The sequence below is a fragment of the Corvus moneduloides genome, chromosome 1 (assembly GCF_009650955.1).
Source record: "Corvus moneduloides isolate bCorMon1 chromosome 1, bCorMon1.pri, whole genome shotgun sequence".
Classification (NCBI taxonomy): Eukaryota; Metazoa; Chordata; class Aves; order Passeriformes; family Corvidae; genus Corvus; species Corvus moneduloides.
Genome location: NC_045476.1, coordinates 39,157,477 through 39,184,116, shown reverse-complemented (window position 1 = coordinate 39,184,116; position 26,640 = coordinate 39,157,477). Strand labels below are relative to the sequence as shown.

At 37.1% G+C, this 26,640-nt stretch overlaps 1 protein-coding gene across 1 annotated transcript in view; it reads left to right on the top strand.

Moving 5' to 3' along the window:
- The window catches only part of NEK11 (NIMA related kinase 11), a 78,964-nt gene that overhangs the window by 16,490 nt on the left and 35,834 nt on the right, over window positions 1–26,640 (top strand). The window contains 10 exon segments of the mRNA XM_032106884.1: window positions 2,013–2,071; window positions 2,073–2,120; window positions 7,663–7,727; window positions 8,180–8,306; window positions 15,194–15,343; window positions 15,424–15,502; window positions 16,002–16,087; window positions 19,735–19,854; window positions 21,467–21,560; window positions 22,422–22,557. Coding sequence (XP_031962775.1) covers window positions 2,013–2,071; window positions 2,073–2,120; window positions 7,663–7,727; window positions 8,180–8,306; window positions 15,194–15,343; window positions 15,424–15,502; window positions 16,002–16,087; window positions 19,735–19,854; window positions 21,467–21,560; window positions 22,422–22,557 — 964 coding nt within the window.

Below are 26,640 nucleotides of genomic sequence, written 5' to 3'. Positions count from 1 at the left end.
TTTTTCATAGCAATGTCTTATTGTGAGAGGGCACACATTGGGACAGGGAGAAACGGGGGTTGGAGCCTGCTGCACTTCATCTGTCCTCACCTGGATAGTACACAGTCCCTTGAGGCCAGCAGCCAGCTGACACATTTGAGCACCCCCTCAGTCCTGGGCTCTGGATGGTCTGGGGCATCTGTCTGGAACAGTTTATTTTATAATAATGACTCACTGTTTTTGAGGTGCGTGAGTAGATTCAGGCACAGCCCATCTGGTTGCCATGCAATGGAGTACCCAGCACCAATTTTTCTTTCCTTCCTCTTCTCTGCTGCAAGCAACCAGGGGGAAGCTGCTGAACATTTGGAGTTGCAAAAGGGAAGCAGCTGCTGAGAGTTCCAAGTTCCCAGAAGAGCTTCTCTCTGGGCTGCAGCAGGGCAGCAGATGGAGAGCTGAACCCATATTCCCTTCCCTAGTGAATGAGATGATTCAGACATTTCAATTAAAAAATTGCAGGACATTGTCAGGGAACATTTTTGATAGATGACAAAACAGTTTTGCTTTGTTTTAACACACTGACTTCTGAATGTTGTAACTTAGAACCAGAAAGGCCATAGAAATTACTGTAAACTCATGTCAGAAGCACATGAATGTATAGATCTGCAAGGACAGAATCTGCTTATTTTGTAGAAGCAGTATGAGGCACTGTGGTGTTTGGAACAGAAAACAAGAAATGCTGAAGACATCATAAAATGGTGAGAGTCAACAGTGCAGAGGAATAAAGGGTTGATGATGGGAAATGATACTGGTACAGTTGTACAGGTGAAATAGTTTCTTGTATATGGCACATAAATCTTCTGATTTTATGTAGAATGTACAATGTAAAAGTAATGATTTATGGCAAATAAGCTCTCCTGATGTAAGGTAATCAGTCACTAGAGTGTAGTCAGACTCACAGTCCCTTTGCTCTGGGGTTAGTTACCTCAACATATTGCTTACCATTAATATGTGTGCATTCTTGTAGACAAAATGAATTTATTTTATAAACTGGATAAACAATCAGCTGACCACCATCTGTGTATTTTTGAGCAAAAAGAATGGCTTTCCTGGAAGTCTCCTCAAAATCCTCTTTCATCACGTTGTTGTGCAACTGGTATTTCCAGCTATCTGGATTACAGTTTTCAGGTAGTCTTTTTCTGAATATATTTTCTATTTTATTGGCACTCTCTACTGTGTGTCCATTCTACATTGTTCCATTCCTAGTGCTACTTCAAGATCAATTGTTATTTTAATGGAGTATCACAATAACACATGCTACATATTCTTGAGGCTTTAAGTCTGCTTTGTTTCTGGCAAAAGTGAGTTTGAAAGAGGGCAAAGTATCATAATTAAAGAGACTGTATTTTAATTCTTAAGAGAACAACATGGTTTCTTTGATGCTGACATGGTTATTATAACATAATAAAAGAGTGTCTCTTGACTGTGCAATGCTTGACTGGAGTGGAAATGCTTTTCTCAAATTCATTAACTTATTTAGACCAATTGGGACAGATTAATTTTACTTACCTGGGTGTCTATATATTAGCCAGTCAATGTAGGCCCTCATCATAAATCTTTGCAGGGAAATAGTGTTTCTACAACATGATCCATCCCTTCTAAGGCAGACAACTGGATGGCAGAGATAATTGCACTATACAGGTGTGTGTTCCTTTGTGTTGACCATAAAGTTTGAGGGTGACCAGCTCAGATGCTGAAGTTGGGTGACATGAAGTAAGAGCAGTTGAAAACTTTGCTGATCTTGTGTAACACTAAGAGAAAACTATGAAGCCAGATTGGTTAACACCATTTTGATCCTCACTTGTGTATGCTTTTGGTGCTGGCAGAGTTCAGAATTCACATGCATATGTTGATTTTACAGACCTACATGATAGGATGCCTGAAGGTCTAAGGAAGTGGGGTCCTGTACTATGATGAGGGACATAGCATTTTGAAAACTTACTTTAAATGTACAAATATATTGTGATATTTTTCAGGGTGGAGATCTAGACTTTAAAATTCAAGAGCACAAAGATTCTGGGAAGATGTTCACTCAAAGACTGGTTTATACAGTTGTTACTCGGAGTCGACTATATGCATGAAAGGTACAGTCATTTGATATGAGAACATTTAGCTTGGGAGGGGAGTGAATGGACTTACTGACTAGTTGGAGGTACTCAAACAGAAATGAAAGTTCTGTTCACCAAACTATTGTAGTTAGTATATGTCAGATACCTCAAGTGTAATTAATTACCTATCCTGCAGGAACATTGTACATTCTATCTTTTAGCAGGACAATGGTAGATGTCTTCCAGCATTAGACACACTTTTTTAAAAGAGCCAAATGGAGTATGGAGCACAGTAGAAATAGTTCAATATTGTTAGAAGAAAATGGATTAAAATGTTAAAACTAAGTCATCTTTTTAAAGGGGAGTCAAGAAGCATGCCCTGCACGTATTTACTGTGAAGCATCCAATAGATAGGCTTGATGGACACCCAGTAAAATTAGTGGAGTTACTTACATGCATTCTTTGAAAAGAGACAGCACTTTTAACAGCACATCAAAGATTAACTTAAAAAATTACTGCAGGTCATCCAGATATGAGGAGATCACACATGATTGGAGCAGGGGTAGTGTATATAGATGGTTGCCTACCTCGTCATCTCCATGAGTGTAGCTCTTGTCTGCAGCGTGATTTGGCAGGCTGACTGCAGTGATGGAAAGATTTCCCTTGTTGCCAGTGCGCTGGACATGTACAGTGCTTGTCTGGTCCCTTTTCTGCATCATCCTTTGCAGAGCTTGGATAAAATTTGTTTGCCTGAATTTTAGGTGAAACCGAGCAGTAGGTAGAGAAGTCACCTGTCATCAAGAACAACCGTTCCTGAGTTGACCTGAAGTTAAGTGTGTGGGATGTGTTTGACCTAAACTAATGGATGCCTAATGAGTTTTTTCAACTGTCAGACTGTGATGGAAAAGGGCAGAGTGAATTGCTGTCCAAGATGCAAGGGCATTTTTGTTCCTAAATGCCAATTTATTTAGGACTTGTACATGAAATGCTGCCCTTCCAGTGATGGGAGGACATGAAGAGAACTCTCTTGGGATGCTTTGCCTCTTCAGCATTCACCTCAGACCAAAAGGACAGACGGAGATGGAAATAAAAATCCTGACATCTTGAACTTCAATTTAACAACTTATCATTAAAAGTTTTGGTATCCTGGAAAGTCCCCTTTTGGAGAAATCCTTTCTTTAACATATGTGTTTAGAAGATGCTTTGTGCAGAATAATGCAGAATAATAATATAAACATTGCATTTGGACTCATGGTCATTGTAGGCCCCTTCCGACTGAACTATTTTATTTTATGCTATGAGTTATTCTTTTTGTCTTTCATTTTCTGTATTTCCTTATGCCTCTTTTATCTCTCGTTTTTCCCATGTGTCCCTCTTTTCTACTCTTCTCTCCATTTTACTTATCTTCTACTTGTTCTCAAACAAATCTTTAAAATCAAATAGGATCCTAAAAATAAACTTAATTTGGTAAATAGGTATATAAAATTTGGTTTCCTGAGAAGTCAGTTAATTCTTCATTTAAAGCAATTTGATTTTCCAAACATCATTTCATTTTCTCCTTTTCAATCATAGCTAATAGTACCTCTCCAGATACTTACAAATAACGTGATGGTTTTAATTTTTATATATTTATTTGTATTTTATTTTGTTGCATGTACATTACAAAATTTAACCTTTTTCTTACTAGTATAGAGTCAAACAATGGCTTAAATGGAAAAGGTTAGGCTTAAAAGAATTTAAAACTACCTGCAGAAATTTGAAATACTAAAACATAATAACAGCCCTCTGTTTCTGTGTAGAAGAGTCATGCATGATTTCTTCTCTACTGACATGGAAAAAAGCTGTAGTATATGTTTGAATTGTGTTCTAATGCAAAGAAAGCTTATTCCTAGAATTAGAAGCTTGAAGCGTTTACAACCTGTGGGTTGGTTCTTCCCCAAGCCATTCCTAAGAAATCTCAGCTGCTGTGGACAGGAGTTTTTTTTCCGGAGCATCAAAAATTATGGTTTTAAATATAGACTATTCACTTGTCCTTCTTGCACAACTTTAATTGAACTTCCACTCTTCGTGAAAACTCTTATGCTGGAAAATTGATCTTGATTTTTTTTAAAAATTTGAAACTTGAAAACAAAGTTATCTAGAAATAAACAGATTCAATCCTTATCTGTCTTTGTTATAAACAAAGGGAGAAATAAAAGAGAGACAACACAATTCAGTGGTCTGATCTAGATGGAGGCTTTTAGCATGAAACCATCCTGTAGTCTCTCATAATACACATAGCCCATCACATGTCAGGGCACAAAATTAATCCCACAGCAATCAGGCAATGAGGCCACTGATTGATTAACCTCAATTTGAATACAGCTGACCATTATGTTACCCATCATTTTGCTAATCTTTGTGAAGAATTTGTGAACACAGCTTTTTATAAGGTTACTCATTATGCAAACAGCAGATAATACAGGGTTCAGACTTACACAGAACCTCTTACTCCTCTGCAGAGTTCTTCAGATAGAGTAAAGAGAAATTAACTGCGCAAGATTTCACAGCAGTAATAACTTCAGCTTCCCTCACCTTCACTTGCGGCTCGTTCTGTTGCAGGCAAAGCTTCATTCAAGGAGTCTGCCCACTGCTCAGGGCTTGTCTTGTTCTTTTATGACTATGAAACAACAAGCAGGTACTCTACAGAACACAGATATGAGTATACTTACAGCCCAGACTTGAAACTGTCCTTAAGTATTAATTTCTACCCAAAATAACCACTTAATAACTGCTTCAGTGTCCATCAAGTGAAGTTTTGCTGGAGCCCAGTTAATTCATGTTGCCTTTATAGGTCTGTTTCGTCCTACAATAAAAAAGTTGCTCTCTTTCTTTAACTGGATTTACAGTGCAGGCTTGATATTATTTTCTTACTAGTATTAAAGTATTCTTTTCAGGTAAGATTTCTGCTGGTACCTTGTTTATCTTCTGACATATCATGGCAGAATGAGTTGCATTGCAGTGAGAGATATCATCATGGAAAACTCAAAAAAATCACCCCAAATATTTCTTTGTCATATTAATCTTACAATTATTGGTAATGCAACTAAAATACATAACATTTTCATCAATATGTTGCAAAATTATATTAGCATTACATTGTAATTCAAACTAATGTGACCCAAGCATCTTTTCATCTCCTTTTCAAATAATATGCTACTGAAAGCTTTCTGGATCGTTTTTATACTTCAAGATACCTGTTATTAAAATAATAGATATTCAGGAAAATTTCAGCTTCAGAAATTCTGTGGTTATGTGCGGAAGGTATCTTTTCAGCTTTATACCGGCTAGCGCTTGTATTTCAATGCCTTAGAAAGCCTCGAGCAGCCTTGAGAGGTAGCACGGGCAATCTAGCACTTTAGTAGCTCTAAAATCGGTACCTGAATCAGCTGCAGAGCAAATACCATCAGCAGAAGCAAAGAGGGAGAAATATAGCTCCCTGCTCACTCAATTCCCTGCAGTTAGAAGCCTTCAAATGAGACAGACGACCAGAGATGTTTACAGGAAAGTAGCTGAGCTGAGAGAGAGCCTTTGCCTCCCCTCGACCATCTTTTATTCGGAGAAGGGGAAAGGGGAGGACTGGGGGCGGACCCGGGGTGACCGGCCAATGAGACACTGCTGAAGAGTCTGAGTTACATTTGGCTTTGCCCGCGCTTGGAACAAAGGAGCTATGAGCACATGTCTTTGGGAGGGGGGAGGGGAAGCTCAGAACAGGCAGCAACAGTTATGTTTCTATAAAGGAGTACTTTTAAAAGAACATTGAAACCCACCAGTGCTCAGTGTGCAAGAATAAGTTAATGCAGTGAAAGCAAGTTCTTTGAAAGGATCAGTGTGATGAATGTTAAGAGTAGTCCTTATGAATCTAAATTAACACAACAAGATGTCTGTAAAACTCTGTGTTTGTGTGTATATAAATATATACATATATATACTTACGGAAGAATAATAAATATCACCTCAGTTTAATTTCCTTACTGATATAATATATGAGTGTGTGCATATTGCTCACAGAAGTTGTCAAATGGAGAACAAATTATTTATAAACAATACTTTATAAACATGAGTGGAGACATACTGAATAAAACTTCCATTTTTCCCAATGTGCAAACCGTTTTCTAATGAAAGTAAAGGCATTACTTTCAGGACAAAAAATTGAAAGAAAAAGAAGTGAAAAAAATTGCTATAAGAATGTGAAGAACTCTTTTTCTTGACCCATAAAAATAGAAATGTTTCTTTTTCATGCCCAGTCTACGTACATACTGCAATGAATTCTAGTATTATTTTTCATGGTTTTTTCCCCATTTTTGAACTGAGTATATTGAGTTACATATTTTTTTCTCTTTTTGCAAAAAATATTTTCAAATGAATTGTGGACGAAATTGTGTATTTAAATTCTGCTGCAGAATGCATATTTTCTAATCTTAATATAGAAACTATTTTGGAAATAATTTCACTATGTCAATGCCTAAGACTTTAATAATTCAAATTTGAGATAATACTTGAGGATTGCTCAAAAAAAATTAAAGTTGAGTATTATATTTGTTTTTCCTGCCCACGTCTCAAGAATCTTAGAGCATCAGTTTCTTTCTTTACATGATCTAAATGGCTGAATGACAACTGTATTTGTGTTACCAAATACAGTTTCTGTAGCCAGTATGTACCAAATGCTATTCTAACCTCCTCCTGAGCAGAGCTGATGACTAATCCTATGTGCTGGCAATCATTTCAAAAGTGGAGGAATTCTAGTTTAGGTGAGGTTATAGGGAACAATGCTTTTGGAAGTGTTATTAACAAGAATAAGTTGAGAATATGTTTCGTATACTGCAGAGATACTTTGTTTTCCTAAGGGACTGCAGAACTACTGTCACACATGTAAGATTTATAGAAATTAAGATGATTCTGTATATCCTTACATGGTGTGTAGCTCATGATGTTTTTTTCAAACTCTGATGGAAAAATAATTCTGTAAAAGCTAATTGTTCTGTTTCTTTTCATCTTTGTCTTTGTAAAATTCTTTCATCTTCCACACTGTTACTGTAAAAAATTGAACTACTAGCTTAGGCTATATACGTATTTGTCTTTGAAGTAATATTTTTGCTTCAGGAGTCTTCTCTTAGCTTTGAGAAGCTCTTATTGCTGTTTTTCTCATCCCTTATTCTCTTGTGAGGCATCTCGTTCTCCTGGCAGAAAATAAGATGTAATGCTTTTAAGGCGAGTCAGATAGGAAAATTTGCCTTTCTCCCTTCCTCTGCAGCTCATGCTGTGTCTGTATCTGTATTCTTAAGCTGGGATCCCCAGGTACATTTTTATTACCCTGCTTAGGCTCTCACCCTTCATGTGGGTGCCCGTGAATGCACCTCTCTGTGTGTATATGAAGCTCCTTAATGCCATCGTCTGTGGATTGTCACTGGCAGAGTTAGATGGTAGCAATGGTGGGCTGGTCTTTCTGAAAAGGGCTGAAGTTAAATACCTAAAATACTTAATATGTGCCTCTGAATGCTTCCAGTTGGATGAGGCTGAATTTCCTTTTCTATTCCAGACGGATACTTCACAGGGATTTGGAAACCAAGAATATATTTTTGAAAGATAATCTTCTTAAAATTGGTGAGATTTCCATACTTTTTAAAGATATATTTATTTTCATGTGATAGAACAGTCCAGCAGACATTTTGTCAATAAGGAGATTTAAAGAAATAGTGTTTTGATTTGTGGTCAAACATTTATTTGACAGTCAGACAGAGGAGAGGCAGTGAAATCTCTAGCTTTGAGGATGCTTCAGGCTTGGCTGGACCTGCACCTGAGCAGCCCCATGTAACTTGCTTTGAGCTAGGGGTTTGAATCAGAAGACCTTGTGAAGCCTCTTCAAACCCAGATTGTTCCGTGATATGTTTTTATTTCGAAGAATTACGGAAAATTGTTTTTCCTCTTTTTTTAAATACTAGCAGAATTTTCTGGACATACAGTCATTTTATCATGTCTAACAATAAACAAAAAAAGTTTATATGAATAGATATATATTTATATTAATAGATTATTGTTTCTACTAATATTTTTAGGAGACTTTGGAGTTTCTTGTCTTTTGATGGGTTCATGTGATCTTGCAACTACTTTTACTGGGACACCATACTACATGAGTCCAGAAGCACTGAAGCACCAGGGATATAATACAAAATCTGACATTTGGTGAGTAGTTAGAATGCTATTTTGGTTGGATTAGGCATTTATCCCCACTAAAACTATTTCAAGACATTTGAATCAAATGTTGCAATCTGAGGCCTTGCCACTTGTGTTAAGAAGCCTGTAGTTGGCTTTTTTCTAGTCAGTTATCTGAGACTTTAAAGGAGAGTAAAATTCAGATCCAGTCTCTGATGTGATACAGGATGATTGTAGACAAAGTTCAGGTTTTTCTAGGAAGAGGGAAATCTCTTTTTTTCTCGTGTTGAGAGAGATGAGTTGAAAGAAGCAACTTTCTGTGAAACTTTGGGTGGATGAGCAGAGTGATTCTGGCTGAGAAGATAGAAGGACCTTCTTAGGAACTAAATTTAAAAACATGGGCAAATGTTAAAAGCAATAAAGTATTTGGAAATGGAGTTGAAAATGAGAATAACTGCAGTGTTAAAACAGAAACAAAAGGCACTCTCTTTTATGAGGCTCAAAGGTAGAAAGAGAAGTGTCAGTTCTGCATTTAGATGGCACAAATTCTTGAGATCAGGACTTCTGAGGTGATGATTAGAGAATCAGGTCTAGAAGCTGAGATCTGTTGAAAGACTTTAGGAAACTTTTAGGTATGAGGTACCCTTCCAAGCTAAGATGGACAACAACTTTTTTGGATGGGGAAAATATCTGGCTTGTTTGTATGTCTGTCTTAAACATGTCATGTTTTAAGATAATAGCTAAAAGTGTTGAGTTTTTAGATTTTGTCATAGTATTTTATTTAAGGGGCTTTGTTTCTTTTATGAGGTGTTCTGTTGGGTTTTTTTTCCCTGTAGGTGTGTATATCAGAAGATTCATTTTTTATAAATATTCCAAACCAGGGAAGTTCCTTTGTAAAACATTTGGCCACTGGAATATACTTTGATTGCTTGTTAATTTACTCTCAGTTCTGCCTTTTCAAAATATACTTGTGACTGCAGGATATATTTCTGAAAGTGGAGAACAGTCATCTGTATTTTCAGATGGTAGCAACCATTTTTCACAGTTGACATATTCAGTCCAGCCAATGGATATGTCAGGAATCTCATCTCATGGATTTGATGTCAGATTCTCTCTTGTTCATCCGTAGCAAATATCAGTTAATACATGTAGTCAATAAAAATATATTGGGAGAAGATTTCAAAAGATGTCAGAACAAATGAATAGTCAGGGAATCCTGCCTTTTGTGGTCTTCTACTGTGAGAAATAATTTCTTTTATTGCAGTGGAAATAGAAAGTAAAATACGTGTTTAAGTTCTATTTGTGGTTACTAGTGTCAGTCCACATAGGTCATTGAAGTTGTATAGAGTAAACACAAACAGAATTTGGTCCAATATTTTTTATGAATGATGTGTTGATCACCCTTTCAAAATTTACAAAAATGCAGAAAAACGTCCCCCATCCCAAAGTCAGTAGCCACCAGCGTTCTGCTGTACTTTCTGGTTTTTGTAATCTTTCCAAAGCATTACCAAGAGCAATCATCTGAGGGTGAAACTGCCTTCAATAGGAGCTTCTTGGCCCTCACTGTAGGGAGGAGGTGTGCCCTGACTCAGTAGTTCCCCAGCCCACAAACCCTTTCTTTTTTTGAGCCAGGAAACTCTTTTCATCAGGACTCATATGTTTGATTGATACTCTCATCATTTCATCTTTTGCTCTTTTAATGGTGATTCTATTTGGTTTTTTTTTTACTGTCCCCATTTAACAGGGGCCAAAACACAAGAGGACCCTGAGCATACAGGGGAGCCCGCCCTGGAGGCTCCAGGTGAGATTAAGTCCTTGGGCCACTATGCAGGAAGTTCAGTTGCTCATGAAGAATCAAAGACTCATAGAATGGTTGGGGTTGGAAGGGCCCTTAAAGATCATCTTGTTCCAACCCCCCTGCCATGGGCAGGGACACCTTCCTCTAGATGAGATTGCTCAAAGCCCCATCCAGCATGGCCTTGAACTCTCTCTCAATTTGAAGCTGTTACCCCTTGTCCTATGATTACATGCCTTTGTAAAAACTCCCTCTCTGGCCCTCCTGCAGTCCCCCCTTATGTACTGGAAGGTGCTGTAAGGTCTCCCTGGAGCCTTCTCTTCTCCAGGCTGAACAGACCCAACTCTCTCAGCCTGTCTTCATGAAAGGGGTGTTCCAGCCTTCAGATCATCTTTGTGTACCTCTTCTGGACTTGCTTCAACAGCTCTGCATCCTTCTCATCTTGAGGGCCCAGATTTCGATGCAGTATTCCACATGAGCTCTTAGAAGAGTAGAGTAGAAGGAAGAATCTCCTTCCTCAGCCTGCTGGACACACTGCTTCTGATGCAGCCCAGATGTGGTTGGGCTGTCAGCACATGTTGCCAAGTCATGTCGACCTTTTCATCAAGCAACATCCCCCACGTCCTTCTCCTCGGGCCTGCTTTCAATCCATTCTCTGCCCAGTCTGTATGTGTGACCTAAGTGCAGGACATTGCAATTTGCCTTGTACTCCATAAGGTTGGCATGGGCCCACCTCTCAAGTCTGCCAAGGTCCCTCTGAATGACAGCCCTTCCTGCCAGCACGTGGACCATACCACACAGCTTGCTGTCAGCAAACTTGCTGAGGACATGCTCAGTCCCTCTGTCCATGTTGCTGACAGAGATGTTAAACAGCACTCTTGATCCCTGAGGAATTTCAAGGAGTTGCCCAAGTCTTTTATATGTAGCTGAAGTGACATTCTCTCTTCAGACTTGTCCTTCTGATCTCTAGCAGGACTCAAAAATTCACACACAAAAATTCAGACTTACAAGTGTTCCCATGTTAAATATAAGATAATGTAAAATATCTTCTGGAAAAGACAGTTAGTGCTATCTCACCTTGTTATCATGGTCCTCTCACTGTTCATTGGAAAGACCTTAATTTATGCTGCATTATGGATGTGCTCTAAAGAGACACTGTGCTTTTCAGGTTCACTGAAATGTTCTGCAACTGGCTTTTCAAAACTGGCTTGAATATTCACAGTGCTGCAGCTGGTGCAAGAAGTATGGTCCTTTACAGCTCAAGGTCAATAGGTGGGAAAACGCTTCGTGTTTTGCAGTTCTTCCCTATGGAAGTTCTGCAGTTGGGCTCAGAGAAGTGGCAGCATTTCTGTTTCCTCCAGTTGAAATGTCAGGGCTGGAGTTCTTTGCTATTGCACGCTTTATGTCAAATCTAAATTCACAGGAGGCAAATTAAAACTAGCTCACGTATTTTCCTCAGCATCCCTGAGCCTGGACTGGCCGGGCCATGAGTTCACCACTGCTTCTTCCCATCAGTGCTTCCCCCTACAGATCTGGCAGACAGAGAAGAGTCAGAGCAGTGCCGGCAGCCGAGCTGAGACAGAGAGAGCCTGAGAGGCCAGGGCAGGTCAGGGATCAGTCAGTGATGTGTGTGTGCAATTGGGGCTCACTGGGAGCCCAGCACAGCGTGAGCCCGAGGCGCTGCTGTGCTGCTGTCCTGGTGTCCCTTCCTGCCCTTACACACTCCCTGGTGAGACTGGTGTTGTTCCCCTGCCTCCAGAGCTATGGCACTGCCTTCATGTATCAAGAAAAGTGAAGGAAATAGTTATTTATAACTATTAAATATTATTAAATAGTTATATATAACATTTCTCTCTTCTTTTCAAAGATAGGAGCATATAAGGTAAACTTCATCCAGGAACTTTTCAATGGATTTGTGCATATTATATGTTATAAATCATCTCAGAAACAAAACTTATAACAGAAATAATAGTTGAAAACCAATTTTTTTCCCATTAGAGACTTAACAAATTCTTTGTAAGAGAGATATAAATAACTTTCTTTCTGTCTTTCAGAGACAAAGCAATGTCCCAATCACGTGTAAATTCATTGTACTGTCTTCCATCAAGTACTGTCAGATTTTGACAGATGATTTGTCTGTTGTGTTTGGGTAAATTGGGTTACCCACACCACAGATCTTGATGCTTTCATTTTATTGTGCTTGCTTGTCTGTGCTTTTCCCCCACTTTGTCTTTTTCTTTAATATTAGCAATCAAAAACTGGAGCAATGTTGAGGCTGAGGGGCTGGGGCTGGGGGAGACAGCAGCAGGGAGTTCTCGTTGAATAGCTGAGGAAATTAAATTCAGAGACATATTCCTCACAGACTCTGAAGCCAACAAATTGTAAAGACCTTCTGATAAGATCAGATTAAGAGATATAAACCATGAAGGTATATGCATTTACATTATCTGACTTTTGGAGTTGAATTTAAAGCTAGCTTGGCTCTTACAACCTTTGAAGAGCTGTAACATTTTTTACAAAAGATCAGAAGGTGTTAAAAGGATGACAATGTTTATGTAAGCAACACCAAAAACCTCAGGGTGGTTTCTCCTAAGAAGGAAAAGTTAAGGGACTGTCAGTTGAGACTGGGGAGAACACACTGAAGCCTGTCCGGATGCTCCATTTTATGATGTAATTGAGTGTATGTAGCTTCAACCTGAACTGGTCATGGCGCAATTCTGCTGAAATTATCTGCTGTTTGGGAACTTTGTCAAACCTATTCATGGATATAGGGAGTTGTCAAACCAAATGTGCTGGCTGGATGGCTTAATGACCATTTTAGAATTTTATAACGTTGGCACTTATGCAGGCTAAGATTGTAAAAGTAATTAAATTGTATGTTTGGATCGTGTGCAGATTGCTTATGGGAATTGGGAAGCAATTTCCTCCTGCTCCTTACAAGGTGCTTAGACCAGAAACGTAGAAACATAACTGAGAAAAGCAGTTTTGGGCCAAAAGCTTGTCAGTTACTTCCTTGGGTGTTTGCAGCCCAGCAGCTCTCTTGGGAAGAAATAGCCTTGCTCTGGCACCTGGGGCAGCATTTCCCATCTTAGGAGATATTTATTTAATTTCAAAGATTTAGATCCTGCAGAAAAAAACCTTATTCTTTTTCCCTCATTTTTATTAACTTTTTTTCCTATTTTTTTCTTTCATGGGACAGATGGGATCTTCCCTGGGTAATTGGTTCACAGCCCTGGCTGCAGCAGAACGCCCTGGGCATTCTTTTCATCTTTCTCCACCTCAGGTGTAGTCAGAGTACTAAACTAAATGAATAAATCAGCTTCCCTGATGTGTCAAATCCTGTGTTCCTAATGTCTCATTAAACAATTTCTAGCTGCCAGAATCAAGCAGCTTCCAAAACAGATTGATTCTGCAAAAAGGAGTTATAGTACAGTCTGTCAGGTTGGGATTTTTCTTCTTTTTTCTTCTCTCTGGGTGATTTCCATTTTTATTTGATGCTTTCAGATGCTGTGTGTGTAGGGGGTTTTTGTTGTTCTTTTTGCTTTAGGTATTTTCTCATGTAGTAATTATCTTGTTTCAGAGTTTGAACATACATCATAAATACAGATAATCATGTGTGTTAGCGTTTATTGATTTTGAAAGTTTGCAAGCTGTTTGACAGTTATAATCTTTAAAAAACCTAGGCAATTATGTATTTACCTCAGTAGTTTTTCTTTAGTTGGCTCTTAGCAAAAATGCTCTGCTAATGGTTTTCACATACTTGCTTGAAAGTACCAGTGAGTGGAGCCCCCCACTGACTCTCTCTCTTCTTATTTGCATCGTATGTAGAGCCTGGGTTTCAGCTTTAAAATTATTTGCTCTTGTTCTTTCATTTCCAGATGGACCAAAACAATTCGTCTTTTTTAACCAAAATGAATAATTGAAACTTCATTCATTATTTGCTTTCAAAGATGTTTATACCCCTTTCCTGAAAGCCATTCACCCATACATATTTCATATCATTATGCTTTATTTTCTTACTTCTTCTGGAATCACAGATTAAATTATAAATACCACAGTCAAATATAAAGATATTTAAACTGGTTACTTAGATGAGCCTCGACCTGTATCTGGCTCTCACCAGCATTTTCTATGACCTTGATCAAGTCAATCATTGATCAAGTCAGACCACTGGCTGGAGAAAAAAACCGAACATCCTCCAAAGCCTGCAAAACTCAACTCCCCTATTTTTAAAAAATCATTTGTCAGACAGAACTCAACTGAAGTGCAAACTGTTATGAATAGTCATTATGTAAAATTATTATGAGAGTGTTTATTTTAAAATGTTCAAGTTGGTGACCTTTTATGATGGCCATTAGGACCGGTGACTAAGGTGATGGTAAACCAGAGAGCCTTTTGAAATTGTTTGCAGTCACTCCTCCTGGTTTTTAAGGGTTTTAAAATAACACTGGTCCTTAGGTACGTGTCCAGACCTACATGTTCAGATTTCTTCTTTTCTTCTCCAAATAAAATTTTGGGGAAATCTAGTTTTATATGTTGCAATATGATAATGATACTCTCATCTGAATTTTCAAATTTCTTTGAGTACAAATTCATTTCATAATCTATTTTGAGTATGTAGCCAAGTTAGTGAAATCACACTGGAAGGCATTTCTGTTCTTCGAAAGTGGCATTATTTAATTTGAAATTGAATTTTAGCCTCAGTTTGGTGTCAGAAATTAATTTGCAGAACAAATGTAACCAGACCTATGTCTAAACACTGCTAAACTGTTTTCTCAGCCAGTCACTAATTAAAATTTTTATTCCTCATTTGATGAGTAATCATTTAAAGTAGTTAGTATAATTGGATTTTACTTTATTTTTAAATATATATATGATTATATATATTTATATACAAAATACAAATTTGTGCCTGTACTTATGAAAGTAGAATGATGATTTATCCTGTTTATAAATTTGTGATCTGAATAAAAATATTTTAGGTGAAAAGGACACCACAATAATGAAATATCCTTCTCAGAAGAAAAGGGCATACAATTGAGGTTTTACTTACTGTAATGTCACTATGCATGTGACTTTCAAAGATACTATGTATACTATTCCTATTTGTTCATTCTTCAAGGTCTCTGGGATGCATTTTGTATGAGATGGGCTGTATGAACCATGCATTTACTGGACAGAATTTTTTATCTGTTGTGTTAAAAATTGTGGAAGGTGAAACACCTTCTCTTCCTGATAGATATACAAGCAAACTGAATGCTGTGCTATGCAGGTATGTTATTTTCTTGTTTAGCAGGTTTTAGTAAGTTTGAACAATTGCTTAATAACTCCTTTTGGTTTTTAATGTTTCAGCATGCTAAGTAAGAATCCTTCATTGAGACCAGCAGCATCAGAGATCCTAAAATCCCCTTATATTGATGAACAACTCAAGGTATGTAAGAAACAGCAGTAGCTGTACACTTGCCATTCGAGAATGTATTTTGCAAATTCAAAATGGAGGCAGGGAAAACATGCTGAGGAAAAAACAATTTGATAGCTGTTCATGGGAACATTAATCTAAGGGACTTTCAGAGCTGTGGTACAAATGACTGAGGAATGAAGCCCTCATCACTTGACATGCTGAATGTATCCCCTCTTAAATGTTATGAGCAATAAGAAAAACAGACATTTATGCATAACAAATGTAGATCACTTGGGCCTGCATGTATATATCTCTAAACTGTTCTGGTTAGTCATAGTTTTAGTGAAAACCATTGTCTTTTGCTCTTTTTGCCCAGGCTTCAGTGCCTGTATTATTCTGCTTTCTAAGAAGGGGGGGAAGGAAACGGCTCGGGCAGTTTTTATATTAGGATGGTATTGGGTAATAGCTGAAGATTCTGGATAATTTTATCATCAAGTCTTGATACCCCTTCTGTTTTACTTCCTTGCAGAAAATACAGTACAAGTTCACAAATGTGACTGTGAAAGACAAGGCACTTAACTGGCGGAAAGAAACTGCTCCCATTTTTGGTGCTGTGTAAGTATTTTTAACAGTTTTATGGGCAGTAGTATATGAAATTACAGTGTTGCCAAATAATGTCATTAACACTTGTGTCAATCTCATAGTGCTTTATATTCAGACAAACCTATTCCCCAGAAATACAAAAGAGCAGCCATATTAGAGAGATGCATAATTAAGATTTAGGGAGTAAAAAAAGATTTGCTGATGGAATTTTTTTATTATGTGACTGTGTAAATTGCACATGCATGTGCAGTATATGTTTATGTTAATTCAGTGTACAAATCATGACCTTTGTCTTTAAATTTTGGAGGCTTAAGCTGTCATTTTAGTTAGGTCATCATCATTTATAGTGCTGCTGTTTCTGTACCTACTAAAAATTGAATGTAAAAGCTGTGTTTCCTAAATGACACCAAACTAAAAGCATGTACGCTTAAACTGATATTCATCTAATACCTCTGTAGGATACTGTTATTTTTATCTTGTAACTACAGTGAGAAATCAAGAGTAGTGGTGTTTCTTGGCTCTTACATCAGCAGTGTCTTCACACATGATCTCTCTCTTAGGCTCTAAATATATATTAAATTAATTAATTGCATTAAATTACAATGCTGCAATGTTTAAAGCAAATTCCAGCATGGACATTTTAACTTTGCCTTTGTAAATTAGCTCTGCAGTTTCATGGGCAACTCGCCCTCCCCTTTGCTCCCCATCCCTGACTTTTCTGTACAGGTTTTGTTCTGTTAGGAGCTAGCAAGCACAAAACCAGAAGTTTGTGATCCTGTGAGGAAGCAATGAACATCCCTGTTTCTTGATTCCTCTAAATAAATAGCTCTCTGAAATTTGTTCTGAGTTATTAGGTAACAGCAATAAAGATTAAAACAATCCAGAACTGGCAGTGCCTTTGAGGCAATAGGACTTTTACCTTTGTGTTTTGTGACCTCTGCTCTCATACACGACTCACAGTTTTGCAGCTGTGATCACTTTGCAGATGCTGCCAATTCTGCTGCTTGCAAGCATCCCTTCAGGAGAGGTCACCACCTTCAACTTTTCCAAACAAAGTGTAGTTTGCTGTCAGTGGTAGGAAGAAAGCAGAGTACAGACAGTTGAATTCTGCATAGCAAAGTCTTTTGTACATAATTTTATCCAATTTAACTGCTGGCGGTGTATCTGTAGGCTCTCATCTCTGCAAACTGTGTTTTGGGTTTCTACTTGTTCATTTCTGTCCTTGGTGTCCCTTGTTGACAGATGAGTCTCTGTCTTTTTGTGAGACCAAAGTTTTCCATTTTGGTATGAATAGGTACCTTTAGTATAAATACTTTGTTGAACTTTGCAAGCCTGGATGTAAAATGAAACTATATATATATATATTCCAGTTAATTCAGTTAACTTTGAGAGGATTCCTTCATTTTCAAATTAAATAGTTAACTACAGAGATGCTCCTTAGAGATATACTGTGAATAGTTTTGGGGCACTGAAATCTTTTCCACATACTACACCAACTCTATCTGAATTATATTCAGTATTTAAAGCTTGTTGAAACACAGAGTATGAGAATCTTCAAGAAGATTTTAATTCTTGCCTTTATCTTGTGGGCACAAGTTTTCAGATCTATATGTGCCAAAACCATTGCATCTGCTTTGGGGAAGCAGTATTGTTACCTGCAGAATATATATCCAGACTTCAAATATCCCCATGCTTCTAGAACAGACTGATAAAACCACTTTGTATTTTTTGTAAAATATGTACTGTATTCTATACCTGATCCATTGTCATTAGCTTGAATGTATTGAGTCTCATCGCCTTCCAAATGGACATAATTTTCTGACAGAGCTAGCATGTGGGAAGGACATTTATATATATCCCAGAATCTGTAAGTATGCTTTTTCAAAAGCGAGTCTGTAGTCTCTGAGTGGAAGAGCAAGTAGTTCTAACTACAAACATCATGCTCTTATACTATTGTTAGAAGGAAATAGAAGGTCTGCTTCCGTGCAGAGGTTTGGAGTTCCTATAAATTGTGAAGCAATGCATGGCAATTTATCTTGAGGTTTTAAAATTCAGGACATCAATTAGAGAAAAAAAATCCTAGGAGAAGCTTTACTGTAACTTATCCTCACTTGTGCTACAGTGTGATTATTTTTGCCTGAGTGTTTGAAATATGCAAGAAGCCATAATCTTATCATGACTCTCATTGTACTTCTGAGAACATTAGCTGCCTGTACTTGTAAGCAAAATGCCAGATAATTTTTGCTATCCCAGATCTAAAGAGGTAGGCAAAATGAACTAAAAATACCTGAAAAATGGCAGAGAGGAAAAAGGGGAGGAGAAAAAAATTAAACATAGTGAATTCCCCACAGCTGTTGTAATGCAGCAATACTCTAGTCTCAGTGAGTGTACAAACAATTGTTACGGTGTTCTCCTCAACCATTGCTACGTTATGTTTACTTTTTTCTCACCAGGAATTCTTTTTGCCATGTAAAGCAAAAAGGTTGAGTCTAGTTTCTTCTAGTAAAGGCCTCTGATGGCTTACTTTAATCTATTCTCATTCCAGTAATAAATTTTAAATATTTAAGTAAGTATAAGGCTGTACAAGTTCAGTTTCAACTTGAATGAAAAATTGCTTTTTTTCCCATGAGATTCTTTTAATTTAAATTAGAGTTTTTTACAGCAGACAAGAAATATGTCTACATTATTCATACTTGAAGAGTTAGTTCCATTCTTATAATTGAACTCTTCTGGTCTTCATCCTTAATCTTTCATATTTCACACTAATATTCATATCTTTGCACTATTTGAAAAACATAATGAAATCATCTCTGCTCATTTATTAAAATCCTGATTTCAAAATGATAGTCCAGAAGCAGTGTTAAAATTTGTATGGTTACAAGCCGGGGCTCTGAGATTATCAAAAGTGAATTTATCTCATAAGAGCAAAAAAGTAATTTGAAATGAATAGTTGGTATAATGAATATGTATTGTGTAAGTGAAATGTGACTGCCAAGACATTTCAAACTATGGTTTAATTTTTAATTACTGTAGTATGTGAGATAAAAATCTGAGATTAGTGTCCTTTTTCTGATAAAGGGCTACTAATATTGCTCTCCTCTGTTGATAAATACAGCTGAAATACATAAGTCAGTAATTCATGCTCAGCTTTCAGAGATCGTCTATGGAGACCATTTTACCTGTGGACTGTTATTATTGATTAGGACCAGAAATTCAAGGGGACAACATGATAATTATATTGGTCATTAAAGACACATGAATATTCTCTTGTGTTCTAGACAGCTTGAAGCAATCAATGTGAAATGTACAAGCAGTATTCTGGCTCTCATTTAAAGACTGCCTTTGTACTTGGAATATGCCCAATAATGAAGCCTGACAGGGTAAATATTTCACTGCACTTCAGTATTTATTCTTTTAAGGAGATGAATCTACCTTTTTCCATCCTCACCTGAAATGATTCACATCTTCATACATCCAAGTTTAAATATTTCAATTTAAAAAAGGCATTTGCTTTCCAAACTAAAGTCTATTTAGTCTGCTATAGTTCCAGAGGCTTTCTAATTATTCCATTTGAAATGTCACTGTGTTTCAATATCCAGTCAAAATACTGAATATTTACATTTTTATATGAAGATAGGTTTGCTTGCATTCAATTTCAGGCAGAAGAAAGTTCATTTGCAAACTCTGCAGGAACTTTCTGAAGTACAGAAAATGACACCGTGGGAACGAATGCGGCTGAGGAAGTTAAATGCTGCAGATGAGAAAGCAAAGAAGTTGAAGTAAGTTGTGCCTTAACCATGCAATTTTCCCCAACCAATAGTCTAATGAGAGAGTTAGAATTTTCAAGGTAGAAATAAAAATAAAACGGGACTTCAGCTACTCAAAGTCAATGAGGATTTTGGATGACAATAAATCGCACAAATTATTTATGTAGGAAAAAAATTAGAACATTAGCCCAAAACTGGTGCTTTGAGTACCATGTTTCTGGTTAAATAAGTATATGAGAGATTTTCAGATGTGTTACAATAGGAGCCTTTTTTTGAATGACTGGTTACGTTAAGAATTGCACAGTCTGAGGAGTCGGACGTTTAGTTACAATCCAGCTTTTGTCAATTGTTTTGGCCTCAGAGGTTTTAGAAGTTAATAGCTCAGAGGATAGATAGTCTTGTCAAAGGATCAAAAAGGGGTAATGGATTTGTTGTAAAGGCTTTATGATTTATGGGTTTTTTTATTAAGTGAGACATAATAAAATTTTTGGAAGAGATTGGGTACAGTTTCTGATGGAATCTGAGAAACAACTGAAAGGCTTTGTTTGGGTTTTTTAATAAAAACCGGAATATACTGTTTTGATGACACATTTGAAGGAAAAAGCTAAGACCTTCATGTCCTTTTGGAAAATATGTCTGAAGAGCACTTGTGTTTGACTGGCATTGCTACATAAATTTATTCTCATTTAAGAAAACAAACCCCTCCTTGAACTGAAACCACTGTATAGAAAGTATTAAATTTAACACCTCTTCCGCATGGTGCTTTCAGTAATATGGTAGGCCAATTCTTGTACTAATATGAAATTTATAAATAGGAAGTCTGTCTCTTTCACTTTTTAAAATGAATGGAGATTAAGAAATAATACTACTTGCAGGATGGTTCTAGTTTGGTTTTCATTTTCATTGCCTTGCATTTTGATGTTTTCTGTTGAGATTTTCACGTTTTCTCTTTCCCACAAAACCAAAATGAAATATATTTGTTTTTTAATATGAAGGCAATATTAATATTCAGACCTTATTCTCAGTCATGAATCTTTAAAATGGATTTACATTGAGCTCTAGATCATTGTCAACTGACTGGCTGAAAGTTTTGGAAACAATGCAAAAACGGTACCTTCTCAGACAGGAGATCTGCTTCCAGCAGTGCAAATCTAGAGATGGATGGAAGGGGAATATAGTAATGGAAGCTGGAAAAAGTGCTTAATATAGCACCCCTCTTAAGTGGTTCCACGCAGAAAACCATAGTTAACAACTATGGTCCCCCAGAGGAAGAGTTCATAGAACACAAATGTTGCATGCCTATCTACAGCTGAAAGGTCCCTGCACTACATGGTGGAATAAAGCCCAAAGTATTTAAGATCTTTGGAAGAAATAGAAAAGACTGGGACTAATAATTTACTATTTCTTAATTATGTTATGCAAGTTGTGAAAGTAAAATATAATAGTGTTTGGAAATAAGGTCGGAAATCTCTTTTTGTGTTCATTAAAACCTGAGTAGATGCCATGAATATTTGGCAACATGAAAATCTCAGTACAGAATTTGATTTTCCACATCTGCTTTTAGAAGGTCCCTTTGTGCACGCCCTGATATCACATTCTAAATACAAGTGTTCTGTATTTACAGGCGGCTGGCAGAAGAAAAATATCAAGAAAATATCAAAAGAATGCAAGAATTCAGGTCCCGTAATTTTCAGCAGCTGAATGTCAATGTCCTACACGTAAGTATGGGCTGTTGTTTTGGAGGTCTCATTTATGTGTACCCCCAGCGTATAACACTCTTCTGTTTCCCACATGGTTTCTTTAGCACTAGAGGCACAGGCCTGTAGTGAGACTAATAATTGGGAAGTGCATCAAAGTCTGGACTGCTTAGCTGAACCTCTTGCTCCATGATGAGGCAAAGTACATTCAGTTATTCACATAGGGTTCCACAAGCTCTCTGTTCATTGCAGTTTTATTTTCTTAAGTTACCCTTTCTTAATTTACCCTTAAGTTACCCTTTCTTAAATCTGAAGCTGCTCTCTGAAATGTTTTTACTGACTATATGACATTGAAGTTCAAAACACATTTCTTTTCAAGATGTTTAGAATTGTAATCCTTTAAACACTCTAATTTGGCATGGCTGTGGGTTCCTTTCATTTGGTTAAGAATGTTAATGCTTCAACCGGTGTTTTAGTAAGAATGAAGGCTTAGAATGACTCCTAGAATAAATTGTCCTTTGCTTTTAAGCTATCTGCAACAGAAGATGAGCCAGTTCAATTCTAGCACCAATTCTAGGGTCAGTTTGGAAATAGTTGGTGAACGCATCACAGAAACAGTTTTTTATGTGCTTTGTATTCTATCTTTTCTTTTGCATATCCTCTGGTTTCCATTTCCCACTGTGTCTAGAGAAAAAAAAAAGTTAAACCTGCTTCTGCTTATGACTGAGTCACTACTGATCATTTACAAAAATGTTAGAATTTTATTTTAGTATTTGCTTAATACAAATCCCAGGAATTGCGTAGATCAGGGCAACCATTGTGTTGTGATCCTGCTGAAAGCTCCATTCCTGTTTCTCCATGCTGCTTCGTCATTTGACTAAGGAATTTGATGAGCAGACTTCAAAACCCCTCATTCATTCTCAGCCAGCCACTACATGCGACTGTGTGTCTGCAGGACATGATGAACCAAGTGGAAACGAGATAAGTGAACTTGGCATGTCTGAACTTACAGGCCACGGTGAGAATTCAAAATCTGATGTTGAAATGAAAATTCCTATCAAGAAAGAAAGATTTGTCCCTTGTAGTTAATATGTGGTAGGGAAACTGCAGTTTAAAAAGTGGTCAGATTTGTAAAGTTGTCAAAAAATGGGGAAGAGAGAAGGAAATTAATCTGGGTGGATGTATGTACAGCTGATGTATAGCAAGGTTATGCGGCAGGAGGTCTGTGTTCCCAAAGTTCGAGTGACCTGTGAGCAGAGATAGTGGTGAATGAATGTACTTCCTCCAAATGAGATACTGAATTAGAAGGAAATAGCTTAAACTTTACACACATGAAATGACTAGCCTTAGAAAAGCATTTCCTAACTTACCTCTCCAGGGAAAAAAGGAGTACAAGAATTCAAAGTATTTGCACCTTCGGTACACTTCGATGCCATTATCTTTAACAATGAGAGAAGCCAATGAAAACTCTTTAAACTCTGCTTATCTACATTGTCCTCAAATACTTAGCTGCTGTCTAAAGAATATGAAGTACTATATAACATGTATTTTTCTGATATAGACAAAAAAATAGTCAGGCTTTTTGAAAAAGTGGAAACCTTGTGTTTAATGAGGAGAATATTTTTAAGATCAGATTTATATGTTTTTTCCTACAATGTTCTGGAGTACTGTCTTGCTCTTAAATATTTAAAAATCATTGTGCAAGCACTATTATGGTGAAAGATTTTAAATCAGATTTGAATCTTGCAAGTATGCATGAATACACTTTAAAGTAGGAAGACTACTTTTCTCTAATAACAATGCCTTTTAGTGTTGGTGTACATACATCTGTGAAAGTACAGGTCATTAAATAATAGGCATCAGAATCAGTTTGCTTGTGGTGGGTTTTTTTAATAGCAAATGGTGCTTTTTTCCTTCAATGTACCCTCATTTGTGTCTGTGTGGTTGGCTTGCTGTTTCACAGTATGAGGAGAGATGACCTGTGTAGGAGAGAACCCAGCTGCTAAAAATACATCCTGGGGGGAGGTTGGGGAAACGTGCAAGGGAGGACTGAGAGAAAGCAGTAAACATGGGTGAGAGATGGACTTGGAGAAGCATACAAAGACTCCTAGATAGAAACAGAACAACATGCTTGGAAGGAAAGAAATGGATTTTTCTGCCTTTAGAGGTCATTAAGCTGTTAGACTATGACAGAAAAGAGATGCATTTATATCTGTGATGCAAAAGTTGGGTCAGTCCATTGTACAAAACTGAATGCATGTTTAATTGCTTGTGCCAGAGTCTCTGACGGAGGAGTGGTGAGTTCATGACAAAAAGGAGTTATGGATAGGCAAGAGAAATTACATAGTTTCTCTTCTTTTCTTTGTGAATACCTTGTTATTCCTAAAGCTGATGTCAAAGCTGTTACTTACTCTATTCAGTATTCATGCTCTTCTTTTCCTTAAGCATTTCAGTGCAACCATGCATATCCTACATGTCTAATTATTAAGTTATTAATTTCACCTTTGTATTTGAAAATGTAGAAACTGTTCCAGCTATTGATTTTCCAACAGAATTTTGTTCTTGATCAATGGCTATACAATAATAAAAGAAAAAATACTGGAAGCAAGGCTATAAAATGGTTTTAGCAATTGTCTTACATGTTAATGAATCTTGCTGACCCTGATTATGTTAGCAGAAGAAGTAAGCCTGTAAAAACAAGACTAACAAACTCCCTACTTACAACTAATAACTAAAAACTGTTTAGAAAGGAGATAAAAGGCAGGAGCAACTTTTAAGTTACTTCGTGGCAGACCTGAAAAATGCTCTCAAGAAAAGCTAGGGATAGTATCCCAGACCCAGCAGGTATAGAGGAAAGGTGAGAGTATCTGTGGCTCATAACCTGCAGTCCTTATAAAAATTGCAGCATGAGCTGAATTGAAGAGCAGGGCTTGGAATATTGAAAGACCAAGCTATTAAAGGATTAAGGAAAGGAATAGAGAATAAAACACCTTGCGCTCCTCTTTCAGTGAAAGTTATTTAAAGCGTTATGAATCACAGTTTTACGTCATTGTGGAAGGTGCCAGATACAAAGCTCAAGGTTTAGCTTTAGTAAGTAGTTTTGAATACTGTGGCATCTTGATTCAGTTTTAGTAGTGGTAGTTACATTCAATTGAAAGTTGGGAAAAATAAGGCAGTTTACTTAGATAAACAAAACCCACTATGACAGTTTGGGGTTTTGGACTCAACAGTGGACAAGTTTTAGCAATGACAAAAGGATTCAGCTGCTACAGACTTCCCAGAGAAGTTTAAGCTTCTCTCCATGTTTATGTGTTCAGCAATGATATTCTGAACATTGTTTTATTCTAACTAGCAACCCTGTGCACTTGAGAGACATTTGAAAGAGTCCTTTGAAATCACCTGACCAATTTGTTACAGCTGACCAATTTGTTAGTCTTCAAGCACATTTATTTTCTGGAATATGAAAGATGTGATTGGACCCTGTGGTTTTGATGTGGAGATGAATTCATTGTACTACAGAAAAGCTTCCTCAAGATTGTTTACAGCTGGTACAAGTTCTTGAGAACGTAAAGAAATTACCTGATTCTTATTCCTAAAGAGAAATGCTTCAGGCAATGTAAATACTGTTTTTTAAACAAAATTTTTAACAAAATTTTTAGTTTTTCAACACTGTGTTCTTTATTATGCCATCCAGCAGTACTGTGCAAATTTATTCTTCTCTAAAGAGGCTAAGAATGCTGATGAGTCCTGTTGGACTGATGATTTTTAAATCTGACTGCACTTGCAAAGCTGCACCAGCTTTGGTGCACCTTGAGCATCTGTTGCCTTTCTGCCTGTTCACTTCTGGGATTTCAGGCACGTGTTCTGCAGCATCCTTTATGCCTCAGGAGGACATAAAGAACTTGAGGAGAGGGGAAATCAAAGAAACATGAACTTTTGCAGACAGAAATCACTTTGAAATTTTTCTTCTCTTTTGTTACTTCAGCATGAGAAGAAGGGGATCCAGTTTTAACCTGTGAGTGGGCAGCAGTGAAAAATTATGTGAATAGCAAGTCATGATATTTTTGTTTTAATAAGCTACGAGAGGAAGCTGTGCATGTAACACACGTAATGTCTCTGTAGAGACATTATCTTGGCTCCTGTTGGTGCTCTGCTAGAGAGAATGCACTGTCCCCCAATCCCACCACTTTCCCATCGTTTGCTTCTGTTCCATGGAAAGAGTACAAGCTTCAATCTGACTACTACGTCTAGACTGTACTGCCAGAGACATCTACTCATACTGTTCTTTTCCTAAAGAATTTGACCTGTTTTATGCATTCTGTAAATTTCCCCAGCTTCTCTGTGTAGAAAGCTGCTGCTTGGCCAAATACTGCAGTCTTTATGAACCTTCTGATTTCTGGCTTAGATTTACTGCTGGCTGTTTCATGCCAGAATTTTTAAGATGCATTGCCTTATTGCCTTGCAGCTTAAGTATTTCTCTCCTCCTGTGCATAAACCTCTACATGACACTTCTATATTGTTCATTCATTTTAACTGTGGTCACTTGTAGCATACCTGGACCTTCCGTCCTTATTCTTTCCGTATGGTGCTTCCTAGCTCTTACCTCAGAATTTTTAATAGATTATTTTGGTTTTAATGCTCTTAAGTTTTGAACTCACAACTCTGTTCTTTGAGTTTTCTCCTTTTCCATTATTCCACTTCTCAGTCATCTAGCGTTTGTTCTTATATTATCCTGGTTCTGACACTTTGTCTCTCTAGCTGGCATGCATGCTAGATCAAAGGATTCCTTTGTTTTGGCTATTGCTTTTCTTCATACTGCAGATCTTCAGAGAGATGGGCATGGTTTACATTACTTGCAACAGTGAAGTTTTAAAAATGTGCTTTAAACTTCTATTTCTCTGAAGTTGCTATAATAAATTTCTTAACAGTTTTTCATCTTTAATCACACTGTCTAAATTAAACAAATATTCCCCTTATATGTAAAAAGACAGACAATGGAGTGGCTAAGAAAGAGCTAGAAAAAAATTACTTCTATGATTACTATTAGCCATATTAAGTAAGTAACTGAAGTATGTTGAGTGTATCATTGGAACAGTAAATG